This window comes from Thalassophryne amazonica, chromosome 10 (genome assembly GCF_902500255.1).
Source record: "Thalassophryne amazonica chromosome 10, fThaAma1.1, whole genome shotgun sequence".
NCBI classification, from domain to species: Eukaryota; Metazoa; Chordata; class Actinopteri; order Batrachoidiformes; family Batrachoididae; genus Thalassophryne; species Thalassophryne amazonica.
The window spans coordinates 101,183,765-101,201,275 of record NC_047112.1 but is presented as its reverse complement, the minus strand read 5'-3'; the positions used below and the strand labels follow the sequence as shown (position 1 = coordinate 101,201,275).

Below are 17,511 nucleotides of genomic sequence, written 5' to 3'. Positions count from 1 at the left end.
TTTTTGGTCTTAATTCTGCTTGCCGTGTTTGGAGGAAGAAGAATGGTGAGTACCATCCCCAAAACACCGTCCCTACTGTGAAGCCTGGGGGTGGAAGCATCATGGTTTGGGGGTGTTTCTCTGCACATGGGACAGGACGACTGCAGTATATTAAGGAGAGGATGACCGGGGTCATGAATTGCAAGATTTTGGGGAACAACCTCCCTCAGTTAGAGCATTGAAGATGGGTCGTGGATGGGTCTTCAAACATGACAATGACCTGAAGCACACAACCAGGATAACCAAGGAGTGGCTCCGTAAGAAGCATATCAAGGTTCTGGAGTGGCCGAGCCAGTCTCCAGACCTAAACCCAACAGAAAATCTTTGGAGGGAGCTCAAACTCTGTGTTTCTCAGTGACAGCCCAGTAACCTGGCTGATCTAGAGAAGATCTGTGTGGAGGAATGGGCCAAAATCCCTGCTGCAGTGTGTGCAAACCTGGTGAAAAATACAGGAAACGTTTGACCTCTGTAATTGCAAACAAAGGCTACTGTACCAAATATTAACATTGATTTCACAGGTGTTCAAATACTTATTTGCAGCAGTAACATACAGATAAATTATTAAAAAAACATACATTGTGATTTTCCAGATTGTGTCTCTCACAGTGGACATGCACCTAAGATGAAAGACAACTTGCAAAATCGCAGGGTGTTCAAATACTTATTTTCCTCACTATATATATATATATATATATATATATATATATATATATATATATATATATATATATATATATATATATATATACGAGGGCTGTCAATAAAGTAACGGTCCTTTTTATTTTTTTCAAAAACTATATGGATTTCATTCATATGTTTTTACGTCAGACATGCTTGAACCCTCGTGCGCATGCGTGAGTTTTTCCACGCCTGTCGGTGACGTCATTCGCCTGTGAGCACTCCTTGTGGGAGGAGTCGTCCAGCCCCTCGTCGGAATTCCTTTGTCTGAGAAGTTGCTGAGAGACTGGCGCGTTGTTTGATCAAAATTTTTTCTAAACCTGTGAGACACATCGAAGTGGACACGGTTCGAAAAATTAAGCTGGTTTTCGGTGAAAATTTTAACGGCTGATGAGAGATTTTGAGGTGATTCTGTCGCTTTAAGGACTTCCCACGGTGCGAGACGTCGCTCAGCGCTCTCAGCCGCCGTCGTCAGCCTGTTCAAGCTGAAAACCTCCACATTTCAGGCTCTATTGATCCAGGACGTCGTGAGAGAACAGGGAAGTTTCAGAAGAAGTCGGTTTCAGCATTTTATCCGGATATTCCACTGTTAAAGGAGATTTTTTTAATGAAAGACGTGCGGACGGGTCCGCGCGTCGGGACGCAGCCGCCGCGACGCTCCGCCACAGGAAAAACACCTCTGTTGAAAGCCTTAAGGACAAGTTGGAACATGTCCTGCCTGTTAAACAATTTCTCATATACTCACTCCACTGAAAGCCATCAAAAGCCGCCTGGATTTTACAAATGGTTATCAACACGGAGGTGTTTTTCCTGTGCCACCGCACCACGTCAGCTGCGTCCTGACGCGCGGACCCGTCTGCACGTCTTTCATTAAAAAAATCTCCTTTAACAGTGGAATATCCGGATAAAATGCTGAAACCGACTTCTTCTGAAACTTCTCTGTTCTCTCTTCTGAAACTGTTCTCTGTTCTCTCTTCTGAAACTTCTCTGTTCTCTCACGACATCCTGGATCAATAGAGCCTGAAATGTGGAGGTTTTCAGCTTGAAACAGGCTGACGACGGCACCTGAGTGCGCTGCGCGAGGTCTCGCACCGTGGGAAGTCCTTAAAGCGACAGTATCACCTCAAAATCTCTCATCAGCCGTTAAAATTTTCACCGAAAACCAGCTTAATTTTTCAAACCGTGTCCACTTCGATGTGCCTCACAGGTTTAGAAAAAATTTTGATCAAACAAAGCGCCAGTCTCTCAGCAACTTCTCAGACAAAGGAATTCCGACGAGGGGCTGGACGACTCCTCCCACAAGGAGTGCTCACAGGCGAATGACGTCACTGACAGGCGTGGAAAAACTCACGCATGCGGACGAGGGTTCAAGCATGTCTGACGTAAAAACATATGAATGAAATCCATATAGTTTTTGAAAAAAATAAAAAGGACCTATACTTTATTGACAGACCTTGTATATATATGTATATATATATATATATATATATATATATATATATATATATATATATATATATATATATATATATAGTATACAGGGTATATATGTATACACACACACACACACACACACACACACACACACACACACACACACACACACACACACACACACACACACACACACACACACACACACACACACACAAAGTGCATCCAGAAAATATTCAAAGTGCTGCACTTGTTACAGCCTTATTCCAAAATTAATGAAATTCATTTTCTTCCTCAAAATTGTACACATAATGACAATGTGAAAAAACATTTTTTTTTCATTTTTGCATATTTATTAAACATAATAATAATAAAAAACCCTAACAAATCACAAGTACATAAATATTCACAGCCTTTCCCATGAGGCTCAACAAGTTAGCTCAGGTGCATCCTGTTTCCACTGATCCTTGGGATGTTTCTACAACTTAACTGGAGTCCACGTGGGGTAAATTCAGTTGACTGGACATGATTAGGAAAGACACACACCTGTCTACATATTAGGTCCCACAGTTGACAGTGCATGTCAGAGCACAAACCAAGCATGAAGTCAAAGTAACTGTCTGTAGACCTCTGAGACAGGACTGTCTTGAAGCACAAATCTGGATTTAGGGAGTTAGGTGGACCTTGATATGAATAAAGTCTGGGAAAAACTGCTTTAAAACAATACTACTGCACATGTCCCATAAATGACTGGATTTTGTGTCTGTTGCTTCACCTGATGTGGAAATGTTGCTTGACACGCCCCTTCTGTTCCTTCAGAGAGGAGGCGTCTTTCTGTTTTTCAGCCACAGTTCTTGTGATTATGTACCACAGAGAAATCAAAGGCTCAGATGTTGATTGAAACTTACCATTTTAGTATTAACTTTAGAGCAGGAGAATTTCTACATTGTGAGATTCTTAGAAATGTTTAATATGAAACCTCAAAAAGATGTAAATTAAACAGATTCTACACTATGTAGCTGCTTTAAACATAAAGCTAACTCATATCTGATTGACATTCAGTCTATGTGTTGATGATTTTTTTTTTGTAAACATCCTCATTGATTAATAATCTGCTCTGTAATTCCAGCACAGTGTGATTTGATGTGAAGGTGGCACCACAGTGCAGATCCAGGTGCTGCAGGGGTTTTTGTTGCTTCCATAGGTCTCTGATTATGGGATTAAACATTCAGTGGTTTTGTTAATTGCAATTTGTTTTTCTGCAGGAATACACCATAGATGTGTTCTTTCGCCAAAGCTGGAAAGATGAAAGACTTTGCTTTAAAGGTCCGATGGAGATGCTTCATCTGAATAATCTTCTGGCAAGCAACATCTGGACCCCCGACACCTTCTTTCTTAACGGAAAAAAATCTATTGCACACAATATGACCACACCTAACAAGCTGCTGAGGCTGAAAGATGACGGGACCCTCCTCTACACCATGAGGTAAACACACGACGAGCTTTACTATCCACAGCTTGAGGCAAAGTCATACTTCCACATTGACAACATTTTGGAGAGGAATTCATTTTATTGTCATGTGTTTCACACTGGGGCTGCAGACGTAAGCCGTATCAAAAACGGAGATGGCTTTTTTTTTTCTAAAATCTTGTTTGAACAAATGAAAACAGTTGCCCTTTATGCACTGATTCCAGGTTCCTTGAACTGTTTAATGATATTATGCACTGCAGAGGAGGAAATATACAAATCCCTTTCCATCCTTCTTTGAAGAACATTTTTTTAAACGTTGCAATAATTTTCTCATGCATTTATTAATAAATGGGAGATCCTCTGTCCGTCTTTGCTCCAGAGTTAGTGAATTATTGAGAGACTTTTCACTTCAAGAAGTTCTATTTTCTAATGGAAGTTCTAATTGTCAATGGTGTGCTAATATCTTTTAAAAACTGCTCAAATGTTTCACGAAAATACTGCTTATACATACAGATCTGAGTGAAGAAATGTATTTCTGTATGATTTGCAAAGTGACAATTCCAGCCCCGCGCGGGGCGCATGTCCACGTGAGCGTGCAGGGCACGTGCCACTGGACACCTTTGTTAAAAGTTTGCAGCAGTGTCACACCATGCATCAGATGTAGCCTTTCTAGCGAACTTTAATTTCTTTTTTTTTCCGCTTACTTCAGGAGCACAACGCAAGTCTGTCGTCATGTCGGTTGGAATATCACATGGGATTTAATTTTTGCTTGGTTATTTGCAGCATGCAGCCACCTGGTGAGAGGCTTTTCACCACAGGCTGTGGTTTGGTTCCTGTGTGCTCTGCGCTGTCCTGGTTCCGTGCTGGAGGTGTGTTTCATGTTTAATAATGTTGTCATGTCGAGGCAGTACAGTTCCATGTCACACCTCCTACAGAGTTTAGATGGTGATCAGGTAATAATATGTATATTAGATCCGTTCAGCTCTTTGTCTGACGTGCGCTATGATGCATTACTGTGCATGAGACCATGGGGGGCCAGTGGCACACGGTCCTTTCCGTTTGATTGCACACTGTTCACACCTACTGTATATGATGAATGCATGGCACATACATGTTATTACATATCAACGTTTCCTTTGCCCTCCCTGGCTGGGGTCCAGTGGAGGTGGACATATGTGGCACAACATGTCGACAGGCTTTGCTGTGACCGATCGATCTCAGAGCTCAATCATCCGTGATCAGATCATTTCAGATGCTGTTTTGATGCCACCAGAATATGTAGACTGCGATCAGACGATGCAAAAACTACATATAGAGTGTTTTGAACATGTGTAACACACTCGAGACAGCTGAACGAATGGGACCAAATATGTGGATGCTCACAGACTGCTGTCCATTTGTCTTCAGACCACACCTCAATATTTCCCGATTGTGGTGTGTGATGTGTCATTCTGGCGCAATTTGGCCTCAATCAGCATTTGGGTGATGGGGGTTGTATGAATTACTGCAGGTTTTTTTAAATTTGCATTTTCCATACCAGTCCAACTTTTTCTGATTTGGAATTGTATTATTAGATGTGGAATATTATAACCAATCTGGTTTTGAAACCTGCAAACCCCCCCAGAAATATGGATAAGATACAAAGTGTAAGCAGTGTAACAAATATGCTTATGAGTTTGATTCAAGCTTTCCTGTGTACTTGGTAAGACACTTAAACTGGAACATCCGGGTCCAACCAGCTGTAAATGAGCATAGCAGCCTTGGATGGGGAAGTAATCCTGGTGGAGTTATAGACTCTCATCTCCTTCAGATAAGCACTGGCACCAGCAGGCTTCAGGGGCTGGATGTTGTGAAAGTGTAGGAACACGGACCCACAACAGGGGGCGTAAATGAACGGGCAATGGATAAGCCAAAACAGTAACAATTTAATGTTGTAAATTGTGCACAATGGAATACAGACAACAACAAGTTTGGAACTACAGTCAATTACACGTTGGGTGACGTGTGGGCAGGCTTGAGGATAAGAGACGCCCGTCCAGAACCGAGCCGGATCCCACACGGCCCTCACCGCCAATGGATCTGAAGAACACCGGAGCCGCCAAGTCCTGAGTCCCCAGGTGGCCACCGTCTCCAGCTGTCAGACCTGGCACTGCTGGCAGAGAACAAAAACAGCACAGGTGAGTGTGAGTACGCACACTCAGTAATCCCACAGTCTGTGTTCTTTTGGGAGGGAGCACCTCCACCTCCAATCACACACTCGTGCAGCTCCTGTCTAACCACTTATCTGGTTGGGGTGTGAGGCGAAGCAGTCGCTAATCACACCAAACGCCATTCCAGCAGATAAGGAAACACCACAGGAAAACGGCTGCAAAAGAGATCAGACTATGACTCAGTTTAAATTCAGCAGAGAAATTACCTCCAAGGTAGCTGATTTCTCGGCGGGGAGGTGGCGTTGCAGTCCGGCCTTTATGGTGGTGGTGATGTGGATGAGTGACAGCTGGTGCTGATGATGAATGACAGCTGTCAGTCCCGGTTGCTATGACGCCCTCTAGCTTGAAGCCCACACTTCAAGCAGGGCGCCATCTGGTGGTGGGCCAGCAGTACCTCCTTTTCAGCGGCCCACACAACACTGGACAGGAATTACTTCTACAAGATGAACAGCTTCCCATATGTACAGCCTACTTCTAAGTTTCACCCACCTATGGTGTGAATTAGTGTTAAAACTCAAGGTCAGATATTACGTGTCCAATAGAATGGTGACATATGACTTTATAGTAGTCTTTAATAGTAGCCACAAGTGCATTTATAACTAATTCCTCAATACATTGAAGTCTATATGCTATAGCATCACAGAGGGCTACTGGGGCCAGTGCTTATCTGAAGATATCATAGGAATAAGTAGATGACAGTATGTGACTCCCCTTGGATGGGACACTAGTCTATCTCGGGGTAATTCCCCAGCCAAGGAAGGCACCTATTTACAGTTTGGTGGACTGGGACAATATAGATGAAGGACACAAAAGGTACTGAGAATGTGAATTGAATATTGGTAGCCAAATTTCTTATTCTACTGCTTCTAATTCTAATATTCTTATATACCTTATACTTTAGCATTGGGCCAAAAGTTTTGATCTCAGCCTATGACTTTGGCTTTTAATGAATATATTTCAAAATCAGACAAATTTTTAATTGGCTGACCTGCTTTTATTTTGTCAACTTTGATTCAAATACAATCAAAACTCTTCAAATCATTTTGTTTGCACAGGCGGACACACAGGACAAAAAAGCATTACCCCCTGTACGTGCTACCACGAAAGGGGTAGAAATGTTACTGCAACATCATTGTCATCTTCATCTTCATCTGCTTATCCGGGATTGGGTCACGGGGCAACAGGGGACCCAAAACCTCCTTTTCCCAGGTCACATTAAATACTACTGACTGTGGGATCCCGGGGCATTCCCAGGCCAGTGTGGAGATATAATCTCTCCACCTAGTCCTGGGTCTTCCCCAGGTCCTCTTCCCAACTGGACATGCTTGGAACACCTCCATAGAGAGGCACCCAGGGGACATCCTTTCAAGATGCCCGAACCACCTCAGCATGCAACTTTCAATGCAAAGGAACAGTGGCTCTACTTCGAGCCTCTCACGGATGACCGAGCTTCTCACCTTATCTCTAAGGGAGACATCAGCCACCATCCTGAGGAAACCCATTTTGGCCACTACATTCATGATGTAGCTCTTTCGGTCATGACCCAACCCTCATGACCATAGGTGAGAGTAGGAATAAAGATTGACCAGTATATCAAGAGCTTCACCTATTGGCTCAGCTCCCTTTTCATCACAACAGTATGGAACAGTGAATACAACCATCTCTGCTGCGCCCCTTCTCCAGCCAATATCAAGCTCTATTGTCCCCTCACTCATGAACAAGACCCAGAGGAACTTGAACTCCTTTACTTGGGGCAAGACCTCATTCCCTATTCGGAGTAGGCAATCCATCGGTTTCCTGCTGAGAACCATGGCCTCAGATTTAGAGGTGCTGATCTTCATCCCAGCCGCTTCACGCTTGGCTGTGAACTGACCCAGTGAGTGCTCGAGGTCACAGGCCGATGAAGCCAACAGGACCACATCATCTGCAAAAAGCAGTGATGAGACCCTGAATCCACCAAGCTGAAAATACTCTTCCCCCTGACTACGCCTCGATATCCTGTCCATGAATATCACAAACAGGATTGGTGACAAGGCACAGCCCTGGCGGAGCCAAGCTCCACCAGAAACGAGTCCAATTTACTGCAACCCAAACACAGCTCTCGCTTTTTGAGTACAGAGATTGGATGGCACTGTCCCATATCTCAAGGCAATGTTGAAGAGATGTCTCATCCAAGACAGTCCCTCCACACCCAGAGCCTTCAGCATTTCAGGAAGGATCTCAACAACCCCCCAGGGCCTTGCCACTGCGGAGTTGTTTGACTACCTCAGTGACTTCCACTACACTGTAAACCTGAATGTTCAAATTAATTAAAAAGATAAAGTAGTGTAAAGTCAAAGTTGTATTAAAATGTTCTACTTACTTAAAAATTTCAAGTTTGTGTCTTGCTTCTTAAGTAAATTAAACTCAGAATTTATGATTGACTTGAACTAATTGTATATTACATAAGCAAAACTTCAAAGCATAACTTAAGCACAACTTAAGAGAATTAAGTAATTATATATGAAAATATTTGAGTTGACTTCATCAACACTTTAGCAGGGGTGGTGACCAAGTGGTTAGTGCACTTGGTTTCAGCGCAGAAAGTTCCTGGTTCAAACCTCACCCCTGCCACATTTCTCCATGTAATGTGCAGCTGCATCAGCAAGGGCATCTGGGGTAAAACCTGTGAATCTGCTCAACATGCAGCCCCATCTTGGATCTGCTGTAGCAAGCCTGAGTAAATAAAAAGGGAGCAGTCGAAAGGACTTAGTTTTACTTCATGAACGCTTTAATTTAATTGTAATCATGAGGTACAAGTAGCATATAATTGAAACTTTAAAGTTCTGGAAAAAATTGACTTTTAAGTTTATGAATTCAAAAATTTTATAGCAAATGATTGCTTCAATATTTTTGAATTCTCCTAACTTATTCGGGTTTACAGTGCAAGGAAATTGATGATGATCCCACATCAGCTTCCAGCTCTGCCCCTACAATAGAGGGCACTCCAGTCTGTTTCAGATGTTTCTCAGAAGTGTTCCTTCCAGCGGCCCAATTACCTCTTCAGTTGAGGTCAACAGAGGACCATCCTTACTGTAGACAGCTTGGATGGCTCCCTGCTCTCCTCTCCAGAGGTGCCTCATGGTCCAACAGGAGAACCTTGGTGCCAACCAAAAGTCCTTCTCCATGGTTACTCCGAATTTCTTCCACACCCGCTGCTTTGCCTCCTTCACAGCAGAGGCTGCTGCCCTTCGGGCCTGTCGGTACCTTGCAATTGCCTCCAGAGTCCTCAGTCAGACAGCTTCCCTGACCACGGGTGTCCACCACAGTGTTCGAGGGTTGAAAAAATTAGAGTTGCCATTAATGTCGATAAACTGTCTGGAATTTGTTTTGTTTATAAACGAAACCATGAGTCAAACTGTTTTTTTTTCCCTGGAGTTTCACTTGGAGTTTCACTTATGGTTTCATTCCACTCTGTGTTTCCCTTCCTTCACTATCTTGCACAGTGTTTAATCTTTGTCCACTAGCCACACCCCTTTCTACAATCTTCCCTCCACACATGCACCTTGTTACCTAATCAGTCTGCACACGCACTTCGTTTACACCACCCCCAAGAGCCTGGTCTGCCCCCAAGAGCCTGGTCTGCTTGAGGTTTCTTCCTTATAGGGAGTTTTTCCTCACCACAGTTGCCTAGTGCTTGCTCTGGGAGTTGGTAAGGTTAGTCCTTACTGGCGTAAAGTGCCTTGATTCGACTTTCTTATGATCTGGTACTATATAAATATAATTATAAGTGAATAGTATATTGATGTGTATGTCTGTGTGTCGACATGTAGTAGTGAATTTATATTTATGTAAATATGACTGATTAGAATTGTTGGACTTGTACTAGCAGGGGTGGGCGTTAATAAGCTTTGCTTCAGCCCACACCCTTTCGGACTCACTAGTTTTGTCTGTGTTTGTTTGTGGAATTGTTCATTTTTTTCTATTTGAATATTTTGTGTGCCGAATTAAAAAACATTGTCACTTTGTCACCACCTGTTATTTAAGCCTCCACAGTCTCACAGCTCACTGCCAGATTGTTGTCTCTGTACACTCTCCAGCCCGGTTCCTTGCTCAGTTTTTGCCTATCTGTATTCTGACTCTGCCTTGTTTGTTGACCTTGTTGCAGCTTTGCCTCTGATAGCCTATATACCGTGTTTTTTGACCTATGCCTGTTATTGAACTACGTCTCAGCCTCTCGCCATTCTGATAGCTTTGCTTCGCTGCTGGACTCCCCGTGTACCGACCACCTGCCTGTTTCTCTTATTAAACCTTTTTAACTCTATCAGTCATGTGAGATTGCATTTGTGTCCACCCGGTTTGTGCCATGCCTGATATAAACTAAATAAATATGAAATTGGTCACTGGATCCTTGATCTCTGGACAGAATTAGAAATAAATGAAATCTATAGTTTTTGTCAAAAGCATTTCCTTTCAGATATTAATGACACAAATGTAACTCCATAGACTGTGAGCTGAGCTCTTGCAGCCTGCTGTGCTGCATGTCAGGATGTAATTCATAAAAAGGGGGGAAACGTTTTGGTCGGTTGTAGTTTGTTGTTTGTATTATAACGTTTGGAAAGAGGTGTCATTTGATTTAAAATGGTGAAAACGGCGATTCGCTTTGAAGTTATTAATTCCAAACGAAATCTGTGTGACTCTTTGGAGCTGTGTACTTAGTCCCACAAAACAGAGGATATTTATTATTATTATTATTATTATTATTATTATTTCCATAGCCTGATGGACAACTTCAGTTTATGCATCGTCTGGTGCTCACACCAGAGAACCATCACGTAAAACTGTGGCGTGGAACGGAGGATGATTCTCCTTTCTTACCCACAAGAAGACAAGAATCCCAATTAGTGACTTTAATCTACACAAAGGTGATTCACGATTGACATCTTTAAATGGCTTTGAGATTGGCTAATGAAGAAATTGCAGACTTGCTACTTCTGAAAACCAGTGAAGCAGAGAACCAGCGAACAGTGGGTTGAAACGCTGCTTTGTTGCTTCAAGCTTCAAGCAGAACCTCTGCAGTCTGCAGTCAATGTGTAGAAATGATAATTTTCCCAAGAAACACAAAACAACGGCCGCTCCGGTGTCCTGGACTGAAGAACCGATAAGGGAATTGTTAAGCAAAAAGGCTACTGATGTCATTATGTTTGTTGTGGTAGAAATGTGCTTTCTGGCTTCTGTCTGTGGTGCATTCAATGTGCCTCGGAAAAAAAATTGATGTAAACAGGCATCACTATTTCACCCTTCAATTGAATCAATGCACACTGAATGAATCGATGCACTCGCATCCCGCACGTTTGTATCTGGATACCGATTTGTACTGATTAATCTCCAAATGCCTAATACATGTGTATCCTGTGTGTTTGTGATCCCAGCCTAGCAGTTGTAATGCATTTTAATACCACCCAATAGAGGAGTTATCAGAATTGTAAAATCACTTCTTCAAACCAGACAGAGCAAATGTGAATGCAAAAATCATTTGTTTCATGGGAGACAGAACTGGAAATAATGCTTTGGGTTATTTGACATGTGGTTAAATCAGTCAAACTAACATAACTTCATCAAAAATTAAAATATCAAATGGCATCAAATCTGTGTTGAATGTAAACTGAATCACAGCTTGATTGAAGTGTAGCCATAAAACTTAAAATATATCACACTATGTGCACCAGTGCATGATAAAATAGACCTGTCGCTTCCTTCTTAAGCATCATTCTAACATGTTTCTATAATATGTACAATGTAAAATGTGAATTTTACAATGACTTTGCAGTTTTGTTTCCTAAAGGGTAACTTAAATTTATTTTGCATGCATTCAGATCTTTCAGAAATATGCCAAAGCATAGCAGGTGTCACCAAGGCAATTGGCAGCTAGCAACCATTTTAGTTTTGCGCAATTGTTGCACGAATCCTCTAGGAAGTACTAGAGGAGCTACGACCACTACCTTTGCAACCCCCCCCCCCAGGACTAAACCAAACCAACATTTTTAGGTTCCTTAGATGACTCCAAAACACAATCAGGATGTTCCCAAAAATAAAAACTGTCCGGAAGGCAGTTATCCGTGATGGCATCCAAGATGGCTGCCAAAATAGGGTTTTTCACTAAAACGTGTTTAAACAACATATGAACAACTTAAATATCACAGAGATTCAATGGGAAGACCATTGCAGGTGTGCCTAAACTAAATTCATTCATGGATTTAAGATTCAAAATGGCGTCCAGAATGGCCGCCAATAGGCCCTTATCATTGAATCTCTGTCATCATCTAAGGAACCTAAAAAAGTTGGTTTGGTTTAGTCCTAGGGGGAGGGGGGTGCAAAGGTAGTGGTCGTAGCTCCCCTAGTAAAAGAACAGCAATAACTCTGAGTAAAGCACCTAGAGCCAAACTGTAACTCTTGTAACAATTTTGTCCACATGCACTTTTGCATAGTGATATGTTGCATTATGGATGACAAGAGAACAAAAGAGTATTTGGAAGACTTTATGAGTGTTTACCTCCAGAGTGCAAATTGAACAATGACAACTGTCCTGACCTAACATGGGGTCCTTATCTAGTATTGATTAGCCAGTGCTAGCTTGCTGGCTAGCAATTAGTTCATTAAACTGTAACTTAAGTCAAAAGTGCCGAACTAGGCAAACGCAAACATAGTGTATTTTCCAGAGTATGTCACTTTTGGGGGGAGGCTGCGAATTATACTGTGGTGTGACTTATATGCCAAAAACTAAAAGAGAAAAAAGTAAAATAAATCATGCATCATCATTATTATTGTTATTAATATTATTTATTATTATTTATATCGGGCTTTCCCAGGAATCAAAGTACCAAAGAAAATAAACTCCAATAATAAAAGAAGGAATGCCAATAATAGAAAGTACACTACAGCAATGCACAAAAATCCCAAATTAACAAGCTGATAATACAGAAAAGGACGTTCTGTGTGATTTATATTCTGAAAAATCTGGTATACATCCACTGACATTTGATACAGTCTAATTCAGAACCTTTGAAGTTAAGAAAATAAAGTGTATTGAACAAGCTGGATACTACAGTATCCTTTAATGTGCATCACACATTATCCTCCAAGTTAACATGATGTCACAACACTTTCACTTCTGCATTTCACCGCTTTGGCTGTATTTACTGTGATTATAAATGTGCATACAGCTGAACGACCAAAGTCCTGTGCTTTCGTAATGTTTTTGGACACATTGGGTTTTGAGACATTATCTGGCACAGATGTTTCCCAACTGTTTTCTGGTAAATTTATTATCTGACCCTTTCCTCAGAATATTAATACCCTTCCCCAGATAGTGCTGTTTTTTTTTTTTATTCTTCTTACTGTCATATAAACCCACAAATCCAAACATATATTAAAACATATTCACAAACGCATTTATTACATTGCTATTATTACCTCTGCTATTTAATACATTTTTAAAAAGTATTACCTGTGATAAAATGCATTCCAAGTCCTCTTAATGGGCCTCATGTATCAACGTGCGTACGGCGATATTTGAGCGTATATGGGGTGTACGCCAAAACGGCTGCGCTACTTGGCATTTATCGATGTAGTCGTTGGCGTACGCTGCGTTGAAAATATACACCAGGTCGAGAGGTGGCGTAAATTATACACCAAAATGAACCAGCGCTGGAATCCACATAAAAATGAATCTGATCAACATGATAAACAGTGCCATTATACAAATCAATGCATATGTTACATAAATAACACTTTCCTGATTATACTACATAAAAAATACAAATCCCGCTTTTGCAGGATTGTTGGTCTATCGAGCACGATCCGTGGTCACAGCGCTGACCGCAGAGAAAGCGCTGCTCGCCTTTTTCTCCACAGCCTGGAGCCAGAGCAGCGCTGAGCTTATCTTTATGTGGTGTGATCGTTTTAGACAATGAAATTTATAATTACAACTGTAGTGTTGTCATTCCCTTCGCCCGTGCTGCAATCAGGTTTTGTCGTCTCCATTCGTTTGTCACAATAAAATAAATACATTTTAAGAATAAAGAAATCTGAAAAATTAGACGTGTCTTATTAATTGAGCGAGCAAATATCCACGTCAAGAATTATTGATGTGAAAAGAGAATACAGTGGTCCCTCGCTATTAACGCGGTTCACCTCGCCGTTTCGCGGAGTTTTTAGTCCAATTTTGCATGCCTTTTTTTTTTTCTTTTTTTTTACAGTGTTCTGTGTTCTGCGTGTCTGTTTATAAGAATCTTCTCGCCCAGAAGAAAAAAGAGCGCCAACAACTACTCGTAACTGTGTTTGTCACTCGGAAAGAGACACCTGCAGCGAGGTGTGAGTGGAAAAAGGCGCGGCGTCAGGATGCAGAGGCGCGATCTGTGAAATACTGGTGAGTCACTATTAATAATTTCTTATGTGTCCAACCTTGTATGTTGATCGTTAAAATTAAATTTGTTAGTTCTAAAAGCCATCATAATTATTTATAGGAAAACGTTCTATTTTTATTTCTCAAACAAATGTTTGGGCCTGAAAACAGTTTGGTCTTATTTTTCTACTAAGGTTTGAACTTTGAGAGTGTTTACACACGAGAGAAAAGTGAGAAAATGTTCATGCCTGATTGAGAAAGTGGTTTTACATGGTTTTTACAGCTTTAAAACGTCTATAATAATTGTAAAAAAAATAACACTGACTAAGTCACGGACTTCGCTTTTTGCGGACTATTTTTAGAACGTAACTCCCACGATAAACAAGGGACCACTGTAACACTTTTTTGATTAAACTACATAACAATTGATGCGACGGCCACTTTTGACACTCTATTGGCACGCGTCATGATTGGTGGAGTTCTTTTTCTTTGCCGTCTTCCTGGCTTCCATGTCGTAAAATGAGGGTGTGTCTGAAGCGGAGTCTGAATATTTATGGGCGTGTTTATTATAATTACGATTGTTTTCCCCCGCCGCATTTATCAAGGTCACGTCAGGCGTACGCCGGAAATGGGCAGGTGCGCACTGCTTGATACATGTCACGGCAACTTTGGTGTACTTCAAATTTACACCGTAAATTTACGCCACAAGTGCGCAACGTTGATATATGAGGCCCAATAGGTGGAAATCAAGGACCCTGTGCTGGTTCCTAATGCAGATATGGCTGCTACTCTACTCTGCTCAGTTGAACTTGGTTAATATTGGACTGCATTTATTTGGACTGCATTTATATAGCACTTTTCCATCTGCATCAGATGCTCAAAGTGCTTTAGAAATAATGCCTCACATTCACCCCAAATGTCAGGGTGCTGCCATACAAGGTGCTCACTTCACACCGGGAGCAATAGGGGATTAAAGACCTTGCCCAAGGGTCCTTAGTGATTTTCCAGTCAGGCCATTTGTTTTAATGCAGAGACACTAATGCTGTCCCAGATAGAGCCAACCCATTCCTGCATGCTGACATTACTCTGATTTCAGGGCTGTGCCATCGTCTTAACAAAGGAAGTTGGAGGAAATGGATGTGGGTGCATGTCAACAATTACTATTGATCCACCAAAGTTAAAACTGTTGCAAACCTAGTAGTTATTTGCACAACTAGTACTGTGCACTGCCCAAACTACTGGACCAAGAAAATATCTCACAGGAAAGGCAGGTGTTTGATACAAGGTATCGTTCAGTGGCTGTTACAGTAATATGGATCACAACACTCTTTTAGAGCCCAACGTGGACAAGCTCTCCATTACATCATCAACCTGCTGAAACCTTGTTCTTCTTCCTAGGCCCTTAGGTCATCAGGTCAGAGGTTTCTAATGGTCTGGTTTTAAAACATGTGGGGATCAATTGTTTCAAGAGTCGCACCAAAACTCTGGAATGGTCTTCCTCACACTGTGATAATAATTTGGATTCATACAATATAACAATTGTGACAAATAGTTAGGTAAGACACAGATGAGGATCAGTGAACCTAATATTCAGGGCCATGTTGGTATATTTTAATTAATGGAATAATTTGCAGTTCTTCTTGTATACGTTAGTTTAAATAAGAATGATGCCACAGTGGGAGATGAATGGACCTGTTCAGACATGCACATGTAAAGTAGTAAACCTTGTTACTAATCGTAGCATCCTGGTCGTCACTAAGGCCACGGCTGGCTGTAATAAATATCTCATTCATTTATTAAACAAAACAAAGTGGAATTACTGCTGATGTTGTTGTGTACTAATATGGGTTATTAATTTTCTTCATTTATTAGTGCTTCTCATTCATGTGTCAAGAATGCACAAAAAGCAAGGTTAGGGCTAAAAGGGAAGAGCTGTGGCGTAGAAATGGAATTCAGCCATAGTGATAGCAGCCATAGCTACAATAAATATGCCAGCAGAGGGCAGCATTGGCTCATCCTGCAGTTCAATGGTCACTGTAGTATATTTGCTTTGACCTAGAAGATGAATTCTCTTTTCTTTTTTTTTAGCTCCACGTAGTTACTTGTTGCCCTGTGCTATAAAAATGACATTTTCCTGTATGAGCATGAATTATTGCTTTGCACAGTCAGTATCTGATGGATAATTTCCTCTTTCAGACTGACGATATCAGCTGAATGCCCGATGCATCTGGAGGATTTCCCCATGGATGCTCACGCGTGTCCTCTGAAATTTGGGAGCTGTGAGTAAACACATCATGCACATGCTGCATAATGGCATTAAATAATGCAGGAAAAGGTAGAATATAAATGTTTTCTCTGACACATAGAGTCTAAAAGGTGAAGTCACCAGTCAGAGACATGGTGTGTAGGTTTGACACAGGATCCAGATGAACCTGGCTTTGTTTGACAGCACGGAGCCCCTCAGGTGTAAAGCAGGGACACTCCACTCCTGATTAAACCATTAATCATCATGTCAGGCTTGTTCAGCTGTATACTGCTTCAGCTATTTTTAAAAGGGGTACATGTGCTTGTCTGTGCTTGTACTTGCAACTTTTGCATTCAGGCACATACACTCTTTTTATGTACTTCTCAACAACCAAGAAGCAGAAATGGATCATTAGACTGTTATAATATGGTTAAAGGTCAAACCCTAAGGTCAAAGAAAACATGGTCCAAAACTCCTTTAAAAAAAATATGTCAACAACCAAAAGGTCTAGATGGATTACACTGGTCAACACGATTTTTCTTGCATGGAGTTTCTCAACAGATTTTGGGTAATCTTGGGCGCTGAATCTGAATTTGGTATTAGTTTTTGCCAATCACATCATGTTTTTGAGATATCAAAACATATTTCTTGTATCAAGCATTGAAGCAAAAGCTGCAGTCTTGCACACCTCATCAGCGCCATAAATAAATTAAAGGTTGACAGGCAGGTTGGTTAGGACACAAATGCAAGGCTCACACAAACAGCTCTGGTAGAAAAACTTTAGCGATGTGGTAAGAAATGGTCAGTATACGGGAAGGCAGTCCAAAAAAACAGCAGCAGTACAATAATCATCAGGCTTAAGCGAGGTTGGAAAAAACGGGCAGGAGGTCGAGAACAACATGAGGCAGGCAGGACTATGGAATACAAAACTGAGAGCTGGAAAGAAGGTACAGGGTGCATCAATCTGGCAAAGAGACAAAGCAAAATGAGCAGTATATATACACCCAAGTAATAAGGTACAAATTGAGAGCAAGTGAGTGTGGAAAGTACC

General features: G+C 41.4%; 1 protein-coding gene across 1 annotated transcript in view; it reads left to right on the top strand.

The window, feature by feature from the left end:
* Window positions 1-17,511, top strand: part of gabra5 (gamma-aminobutyric acid type A receptor subunit alpha5) — a 77,827-nt gene that overhangs the window by 29,122 nt on the left and 31,194 nt on the right. The window contains exons 5-6 of the mRNA XM_034180633.1: window positions 3,417-3,637; window positions 16,412-16,494. Coding sequence (XP_034036524.1) covers window positions 3,417-3,637; window positions 16,412-16,494 — 304 coding nt within the window. The remainder of the gene's footprint in view (window positions 1-3,416; window positions 3,638-16,411; window positions 16,495-17,511) is intronic.